The 9,900-nt window shown below is 36.5% G+C and overlaps 1 protein-coding gene across 2 annotated transcripts; it reads right to left on the bottom strand.

The window, feature by feature from the left end:
- Window positions 1–1,129: 1,129 nt before the first annotated feature.
- Window positions 1,130–9,295, bottom strand: LOC140776772 (uncharacterized). Of its 2 annotated transcripts, none has more exons than XM_073120623.1 (7): window positions 8,808–9,295; window positions 7,527–7,718; window positions 7,096–7,368; window positions 5,155–5,257; window positions 4,230–4,348; window positions 2,240–2,416; window positions 1,130–1,882 (listed from the first exon to the last, which is right to left on the bottom strand). In XM_073120623.1, the coding sequence occupies exons 1-7, from the start codon at window positions 9,153–9,155 to the stop codon at window positions 1,190–1,192; spliced, it is 1,905 nt and encodes a 634-aa protein (XP_072976724.1). In that variant the 5' UTR covers window positions 9,156–9,295; the 3' UTR covers window positions 1,130–1,189. The 2 variants fall into 2 exon arrangements, with proteins under 2 accessions (XP_072976724.1, XP_072976725.1); XM_073120624.1 differs by having other exon boundaries at window positions 8,751–8,887.
- Between the last annotated feature and the right edge of the window lie 605 nt (window positions 9,296–9,900).

Genomic DNA, 9,900 nt, shown 5'->3' with positions numbered 1-9,900 from the left:
GCTTTGGTTTTTGTTTTTTGTTTCCTTCATAGAAGTCATTCGATATTTTGATGTAGTTCATTTGATGTCAACTGCTCTTAAAATCTCCTGACCTAAATTTTATATGGGACTTGTGATCTTTTAAGTATGGTTTTGTTGCCAATTATAAAGGGTGATCTAATCACACAGCTCGCATCAATCCAGGTTTTTTCACTGATTTCAGAGAACTTATACAAGTAACTTGACTGACAGCAAAATCTTTTAAAAAATAAATGAATAAGTGAAAATTTAACTGATGGCATTAGAATTCGAATTCGGATAAGTATCTTTAATTATTTGAGCAATATCTCATTGTCATATATTAACAGTTTTATGATTCCTTGGAGTAATTCCATCAATGTGTTTGGTCTCAAAACCTTCCTTTCTTCTATGAGAAAATTGTTTCATCTCAAATTCTTGTTTTAAGATCTCAGAAAGTTATGCAGACAGTTGAAAATCCTGAATATAATAGAATAATAAATAGAAGACATTCCCCCCATTGTCCCTTTTAAAATTATGGGTGGCAAGCAAAATTCTAAAAATAAAAATGGCATCTACTTACGTAAATTCTAAGAAGAGAATATAAGTGTAGTTTTTGAAGAAATTGCATCTAAAACTTGAGCATGTAGATGTATGTGGCAAGTCTTACCATCACACCAAGTGATGTATTTTTAGAAATACCAGCAGGGTTGTAAACCATGCTTGATAGTTTGCTTGCCCAAAGATGAATTGCTCATTCTGCATAAGCTTAGCTCATGATCCATCAAAGTCAATTATAAGACAGCTTTCTACTTCTCAAGATCATTATATCTTCAATATCTCACCTGGTACTCTAGATTTTAGAAGCTATTCCTAGATAATAGTAAGAGTGTGTTTGGTTGATAGAAAATAGAATTCCCTGAAGTGACTCTAAAAGTTTAAAAAGAAGAAAGTGAAGTCATTTTTGATAAATAAGAAACTTTACTTTTTTTAAATTAATTTTTGCAAACAAATATTAAAAGTAGAGAAAATTTGAAAACAGATACTTTCTTCAATCACTTTCTAGCAACCAACCACCGTGACTTAGATTATTATATGAGGTGTACACAACTTAAAAAAAGTCATTATGGGATCTAGCAAGCACAAATTTGGATTCCTTATTGAGATCTGTACAATAAATGCTGTACATCAATCATACATTGCAGCCGCCGTCATCTTTTCCAAGCTTGTCGACTAATAATTCAATCATCTGTATATACTTAGGCATGTAATGTTCTCTAATCATATTTCTTGCTAATCGAATCTTACCGTACAACTCCCTTGGAGTTTCATAAATGCCAAGTATTTCGTTTGCTGTGGCATCCTCACCAGAATTCGCATCCGGTGCGGTGGCAGGCAGCGCAACCATGTGTATGATTCTTCCTGGGGGGTATAACTGGTGGTTCTTCTGATCATTTTCTGAAGATTCTTTCAGCGATAAAGCATCCTCTTCTCCTGGCTCTTTCCTAATAGCAGCTTCTTTGCCTTCCTCATGCTGGTGAAAATCATTTTCCAATCCAACAAGCAATGTATATTCGCCCATTTCTTCTGCTGATATCGAAGAGCATACATGACCATCGTGAGGTAGCTCGCCGTCTTCCTTATCTAACTCTCGATGGTCTGAGACCATAGAACAAGCAGAAACCAGCTCAGGCTTGGCTGCTTCACAGTTGACTTTGTCGACTTCGACATCTTTAATCATTCTGTCAGATGTGATAGTAGGTCCAGACAAGTCCGGATTTGCGTTTGTCGCAGAGCTAGCCCGATGGCATGCACCAATGCATGAGCAGCAAGAGGGACCAGACTTGCTACTTTCTGTGACATCTTCTTTCTGCTTCAGTACAGCCTGAAATACCAAATATTGGATTTGTATATGCAATTAGATAATTAACTCTAGCCACAGTTTTCAATAATTTATAAGATGCATCTTTCTCTTCTCATTCAGTTATGACATCTTCAATAATAGAAACAATGAGTATTGGTAGCTTGCATTAATACTTTTACTCTCTAACGAAACATCATATAAGCTCATGACCACATATTGGTGTTGACCTACTCTTCTTCTTCTTCTTCTTTTCACTTTGTTACCAGAGGCAGCATAACAAAATATGTATGAAGTGTTTTAAACAAAATATCATTGCATCATTATGGCTTGCTAGTTGTCATTCTTAAGCAGAAATTTCGGTGACTCTTAGTATTATACCTCAGAATTGCTGGATACATGGGGTGCAACAATATCAGCATCTATAACCTTACATCTTGAACTGGATATGAACGGTATATGTGACCGTACGAAGGTCACAGAGTGATTTACGATGTTCAAGAATCTCGTTTGCTGAATTTGATCTCTTAGATCACTCAACCATGGTGATACCTTGACCTGCATAAAGAATTGAAAAAAAAAACAACTTAGAACAAAAGAAAAGGCAGATAGAAATTGTTCACTTTTAGGTACTTATGACTCCTTAACCATAGGAAAAACATACTATATTACTGAAGTCGTACATACTGAAAGAAGGAAAAAGAAGAGATTCATACATTACTAAATAAGGGCTATCTCGGCATCAATATGTTTTGTTTTTGTTCATTGATTTTTCTTACCAGTTGCAATTTCTCTCATCTGCAAACGAAACATAATAAGGGGATGTTTGCAATCACCTATTTTAACTGTCCATGTGCATATAATTGGAGCAACAAAAATGGTTAAACGTAGCACAAAAGAGAACACAACTTCTTGGTCATGTTCCCCTTACAACATTACTTGCTTCCTTTTCAAGAAGTAGTGATGTATATGCTGTCTCCAAATAGTGCAACCAAATGGTAGTGACAATACTGAAGATTTAAGAACTAAGATGGAGTTGGAATTGATACCATTTTAAGATTAGCGCCTGAAAATGGAGACATAGATTACGAACTAGCTAGGAAAGAAAACTATGATAGAGCTGGATTGCTGTAGTTAAAGAAGCCTCTGAGGCGCATATAAAAGAATCTCTTAGGATGCAACAAGGTCCTGCAGTGAAGGAACTATTCAACAAGAAATAACTGCAAGAGAGGCATCACAATGCACAACAATAGGACAACAGCTCAGGAAAGTGGCTGAGGTGGTATTAACACGTACCAAGTAAGAAGCAAGACCCTTGTATGAAAAGGTAGTGACATCTTTTACTGAGGACTAGAAAAGAAGGGAGATATCTGATTTGCAGGGACCAAAGTCAAGATATGGTACAGAAAAGCTTGAGGTAAAACTGAGATTGTTATTAACAATATGATTGGCCCAAAGGATAAAGAAACCAACCCCCAACAATTATGAGTTATGACAATGGGTTCATGTTTACAAGCAGATATTTGAAAATGTGTACAACAGTAAGCTCTCTTTCCAACATATCACTACGAAAAACAAAAAACTTAGTAAAGCTCAATAATCTGTTTGGTATAACCATATTGCAGCAGTAATGCCAAACCTGATGAACAACATGTAAAAACTCCGAATTAAGCTTATTAGCATGTAGTTGCTAGATGCACCATGATCTTCAACTTTTATTGGTTCATTGACGGAGAAAATACTGTGAAAAGTAGCAGAGAACAACTGCCGTATATGACAAGTATTATAAATGTGTTCACATTTAATTTGCACCATCTTCAAAGCATTTTTAACCAAAATGGTTAAGTTTAGCTTCTCTATTCTATCAAAAAGATGTAAATGAACAATGAAGAAAGCGACTTTCGCATTGGGAACAACGGCTTAAAAGTAATAGATAGAATATTTCTCAATGACAATTAAATCAATGTTATTACCTGTCAATTCAAACTTTTTGGTACTTTTCAATCCTCATTTATTCATCAAGAATGAAGTACTAATCATTCACATGCTCATATGAGCCAAATTTCTAATTGATCTCCAATGTGGACTAAAGCATGAGACAGGACACAATCTCACTCGAGTAAGAGGTTGCAATAGGTTAGTTTTGCAGCCTGCAGCAATTCAATCCAATAAAAGTTGCAAATGGAAACTGATTATTTTCCTCTTAATGAACAGAAATAAGCAACACAAAATACTGCAACCAAAATAATTTCAGCATGAAGATTCATATAACTATGAAGTAAAGAATCATGCAGCTAATGTTTCTTAAAGCAACTATAGAATGTAATGGCAATTCTTTACAACATCAGAGGCAGTCTTATCATAGAGGTACCTCAGACCGAAGGTTGTCAGCAGAAACTTTTGAAAATGTTGGCACCAGGTCAGTTTTATTGACAAGAGAAGTTATGAACTCTTTCCCTGACTCCGCTAACTCCCATGTCATGCAAGCAGCTAAGAGCACCAAATATATTCAAAGGTAAGAGAGCAGAACTTTGTACATAATTTTTTTGCATATAGATTTTCTGACATATAAAATCATTTAAAGTTTATCACGAATACCCTAAATATTTCTGTACTTGCAGGAAGTTGAGTTGGAAATCAGGATTCAGAAGCATAAAAAAATATACACAAGCTAGCAAATTGTGTTATGAAGGTCTCCATATCTCAGACCACATCGATCAATAATTTGGTGGGTTAAGTGCTGGACTTAACAGGACTATGACTTGCCATCGTTTTGATCAACAAATCAAACCAACTAGCTAGCCGGTTAGGTTCCCTCCAGATCTAGCTGGATCGAGCATGAACCAAGCCAAGCAAGTGCTTCTGTAACATGTGCGGGCATGTATGGTGCTGTGGCAACACAGTACGTGACATGGAGTGGCATGCCTTATGTAATGCCAGGCCAAACAGGTGCTTCCATAATATATGCCAGCATAGTGTACATGTCTCTAGCACAAACCGTGCCAACTGGCACTTAGATAGATCCATCCTACAAAGTAGTGGACTTAGTTTGGACTTTGTGAATTATAGTTGCTTCGTTTGCAGAATTACAAAAAAATAAGTTAACTAATAAAAAGAAATTTGCGGGTAAAACATGAACTAGATTACCATGTTGAAACCAAATACATCACATGATTAAGACATTATAAGTGAAATGAATACATAGAGAGGTTAAAGGCAAAATGTTATGCAAACATATTTGCCTATAAATTTAGTATAGCCAAAATAAGATGTTAAAGTATCCAGAAGGTACGTGCCTGGACCAAATGCCACACATGTGCATGACGAGAATTTGTCACATTCACGAAGAATATATGTTAAAATTGCTGCAATCCCAGCACCCATAGAATGACCAATGATCTAAATCAAAAGAAAACAATGTGCTTTTGAGTTAGAAAAATATCAGATCTAATAGAAACATCATGTTCCCATATTGTAGTACATAGATCAGATGAAAATAATCAAAATGACGGCATCATCTAAGTAACAGTAAAAAGACTACAAAATGGTTTTACTCTAAAGCCACAATAATAAATATTTATGGTTTGTATATTGAAGTTATGTGATCCCCTAATGGTCAGAAGAAACTGTATTCTATTAGAAAATAACAAAGAGTAAAAGAAACAACCACTATCATGGCATTTGAAAATTAAAACTCATTGCATCTCTTTGTATGTCAGCTATTTCTTTTACTTCAGATTAATAAAGTCGATGAAGCGTAAAACTACAAATATTCATCCCTGGGCATGTTAATTACGAGAACTTATGGAAGTATAGGAAATAAACAATATATGGCAATATTGCCAATTGTCAAGTTCTATTAGAAGCATGAGATTCCTTCAACGTGATAAAGTCCAGTATTTGATTTTAGTTTATGGAGATGCAAATTTGAGGCCAATGAAATGATGAACCTAGATAATTCAAAGCCTAAAAGGGACCTGGACACAATTTCACTCAGATGTCCTTGAGATCAACATAAAAAAATTAAGATTTAAAATGTTATGTTCCCACTTCCCCAATATGATAAGAGGCCGCTCCAATTCAGATGAAGAACAAGAAAATTATAACATAGAGTCAACCACGGCAATACCCTTGAAATTTTTCTGGCTTCATCTAACCTTGTTGGTACCAGTTGTTCAAACATTCACAATTGACCTAAAAATTAGGCTTCCAAACTTCAAAATAGGTCTTACATATAATTGTTATACAATTCCCAAGAAACAGGTCGACAATAGGGCAACCCATATTTGGGAAGATTCCAAGAATAATATCCCAAAAGGCAAATGCAGTATGCGCTAGTTAAGGGACTTCATAGAACATATGTGATATTCATACACATATGCAGATGCATATGAGTTTAATATTTAATAGTATTCATGTTGGTACGTATAACGATATATGCAAAACGAGTTGGAAATCACATGAAATAAAAGATCTTGAAGAGGAAAATGAAGACGAAGACCTCCTTATATTTGTCTAGCAATATTTGTAGTTAAATAGAAAAACACGCATAAGCCGTTCCCAACGTGGGCACATGGACAGCCTCTTAGAAACCTTTCAAGAATAATCCTCGGACACCAAGCAAATATTTTCTTGACATCAAATCTTTGAAATGTTTCTAACCTAAGAAAATTCATGCAAAGAAAGGGCCTTGAAAGATAATTTATCTTACACTCTTTTTTCTTTTTCTGAACACAAACCCTGAGGTTCTGCTTCATTATGAAAAAAGAACCTTATCCTTTAAGTTAAATATTTGCAATCAAGAGTAACCAACAGTTCCTCTAGACACGCAAATGACCTAGACAAAGGAGAAAGTAAAAGGACAACAACTTTTTATTTGAGAACTTCATGAGCACAAGAAAGTTAAAGAGTAAAGAAAATGGTTCAGTTTTGCTCATAATGGAATCTATAAATATCCAGAACTTCAGTTATATTACATTTGATTTTAACAATATGTGTGGAAATAATTAAGTTTTGCATAAATTAAATCAAAATCACTTAATTTGACAGTGAAGGTGCCCCCATGTACCATTTTGTGGTGTAATTCAAGGTAGAGGAATACCCTCTCTACTAATGAGGGCAAGGTTGCAGAAATCTGGCCCTTGTAGACCATGCCTCGAGTCTCATGCACTAGGGCTCCTTTTCTATGCAGTAAATCAAATAATAGGCCAATACATTTAAAGATTAAAATAGTTTACCTTGATTTTGTACTCTGGAAATTGACTGACTGCCTTATCAAGGCAGGGAATAGAACATTTTGCAATCCAACGAGCTGCAGCAACCATCCCGCAGTGAGCATATCCTAAGACTAAATTGCTGACCTTGCCTTCATGTAGAATTATATGATGAAATGGAACCTCCGCGCTAGTTGCTGCTGTCAGTCTATCTTTAAAACTTATAGCCCCCCGAATAAAAAGCAAAAAACATTTGGAACTTCTATCACATACAATTGTAAAAGAAGGCTTCAGTAGCTGCATAGAGTTAAGCCGATGTACAAAAGGTCAAACGAAGACATGATATACACTTGTCCTTTCAAACTTCAAATAAAAACAAAAGATCAATACATGATCTGTGCCTAAGAAATTCTCACAGAAAATAGACTGATTCAGAGTTAACAATACTTACGCACCCTCGCCTTAGACTTCTGAAGAAGAACATCATCCTTTGAGTATCCACCAAACTCCAAAAACACTGGAAATCGTTTCTTTGAGAAATACATACAAAGGTTCAAATATCTTAGGAGAAGAATCAGCTCATTCATAATATCATGGCCTTTCAGTTCTATACAATTGCTTCCAGCATACACATGCTGCAGATTACCCTGAAGCAAAGAAAACAAATATTACCTTTTGATCCGGCACATTTCTTGTTAGATGTCAGAATGAATATACTGCCTGATAACTTTTATGATTACATTATCTCCTATAAGTCTAGAAAAACTAAAATATCTGGCCAGGAAAAGGGTTCGGGTCAAAATATTCTGGTACAGACCAGATTTTGACTGAGATCAGTTTCAAATTCACAACGTCTAATGGGAACTGACCGAAGTGATACAAACTGAGTGGTTAGCTGACAGTCGTGGCAATGAGAAAAACCAATACTTTTAGCTATAAGTAGGGGGAACAGAACAAAATCATACAAATACACTAAATAAATCTCTTTTTCCCTTTTGTTTCTTTGATGCCTATTAAGTAATATTTCATAATCAGAAACTCCATTGTTATTAAGTTTTGCATTAGTAAGGTAAAGGACATATTCAGAAGCTTGGATCCAGTTAGCTGTTTGCTAGCATTGTAATAGGGATGCCATTAAGATGCCTAACCAAACTGATCGATGAAGTCGCTAAAAGAGTAGGTCATAGGATCCCATTCAACTCAAAAGCTAATACTATAGGTTATGAACTCATTGTATCTCCCAAAGAAATCAAGAAAGAGAGAGACATAAAGGAGATATAGGAAAATTTATCGTATTTCCCTAATTCAACACCCTTTTTATGCCTGAGGAAATTTTATATGATGAAGTCTCATTCACATAAAAATAACTCCAACCACTATGATCAAATTTTCTCAACTACCAAAGGACCTTGTTATATCGAAGGGATGCCCTTTCTTAGCTAGATTGACTTACCCAATGAGTCAGCACGTATTTCAAGATCGGTTGACACTGCATTGACTATTAGTAATAGAAAGAATATTTTCAAGAAAGAGTTGATCCACCTGGTCAACACATTGTTCCTAGGACTTTCCAAATTGACCTACCATAGGCAACTAGAAGTACTTCTCTAACACCAAAAACAATTTCTACGTCAACAATTAGACTAAAAATTCAAATTGGAACGCAGCAAAATGGATACCATAATCGGAAATCAATTTGTGGATGGATCCAAATCGGGGCTTCGAATCCAACTGACCTGCTGCTTCATATAATACTTGATCCCGAACGCGATCTCCCCGAGGGTCCACTTCCCGAGGGTCTCCGCGTACGTGGACCTCACCGTCTTCGCCGCGACCGTCACCGCCTCCCTACACGTCGCCGGCGGCCTATCCGGCCAACGCCCGAACCCCTTCTTCCTCCTCTTCTCCTCCCTCCTCCTCCTGCTCTGCTCTTTCCTCTCCTCCGCCTCTTCCAGTAGCCACCTCCGCCCCTCCTCGCCCCCGTCCTCCTCCGCCACCTCCGCCGCCGCCGACAGCCGCCCGCTACAGAGAAGGTAGAGCAGCACCGACGTGCCGACGGCCGCCGCCATCCCCGACGCAGACATCGGAGCTTGCCGGCCGGCGAATTCCCTAAGGGACTGCCGCCTCTAGGGTTTCGATTCGAGATGTTTTGGCGCGCGATCCGGCCCAAGGGGGGAGGAGATTGGCTGCGCGATCGCTTCTTTCTTTCTAAATCAAGAGCCGTTGCGTAACGAGACGAGCCGGTGTTTTTCTAATGTACCTAAACTAACCCTACTAAAATAATTATATTACCCCTCTCTCTCTCTCTCCTCAATATATAATACGAATATATATTAGATGAAGGGTATTCTAGGAAATAAGACAAAAAGCAGGTCAGCTAATGGCGCGCTAGATCGGCATCTATGATTGGAGACGAATGTTTGGAAAGCATATGCGTTTACAAATTTTCACACATAATTTGGGTCCCACTCCTGCCATTGACTATTATAGCATGAAATATCTGAGATATTTACACAATCGCCACTGAACACTTTTAAAAACCTTAAAATTAACGGTTATATTAGTTAAACCTAACTAATTATATATTATTTAAAATAGTTTAAAAACTTTTCAAAATTTTAATACCATCTTTTTATGAATAATTTACACTCTAAAGTTAAAATAGAGAGGGTATTTAGTCATGTAAATATATTGTTTAAAATTCTATAGTGATAATTGTTGGATGTAGTGGTCAATGGCAATCATGATATTCTAAAAGTTTTGAGCGGTAATTGTGTAAACTTGAATTTATTTTTGTCACTATACCCAGTGATTAATTGCATGTCCATT

The sequence above is a fragment of the Typha angustifolia genome, chromosome 14, assembly GCF_048772165.1.
Source record: "Typha angustifolia cultivar Huaian chromosome 14, ASM4877216v1, whole genome shotgun sequence".
In the NCBI taxonomy this organism is placed as follows: domain Eukaryota; kingdom Viridiplantae; phylum Streptophyta; class Magnoliopsida; order Poales; family Typhaceae; genus Typha; species Typha angustifolia.
Note: the sequence above shows the minus strand (reverse complement) of the source record. Positions and strands in the feature narration are given on the sequence as shown.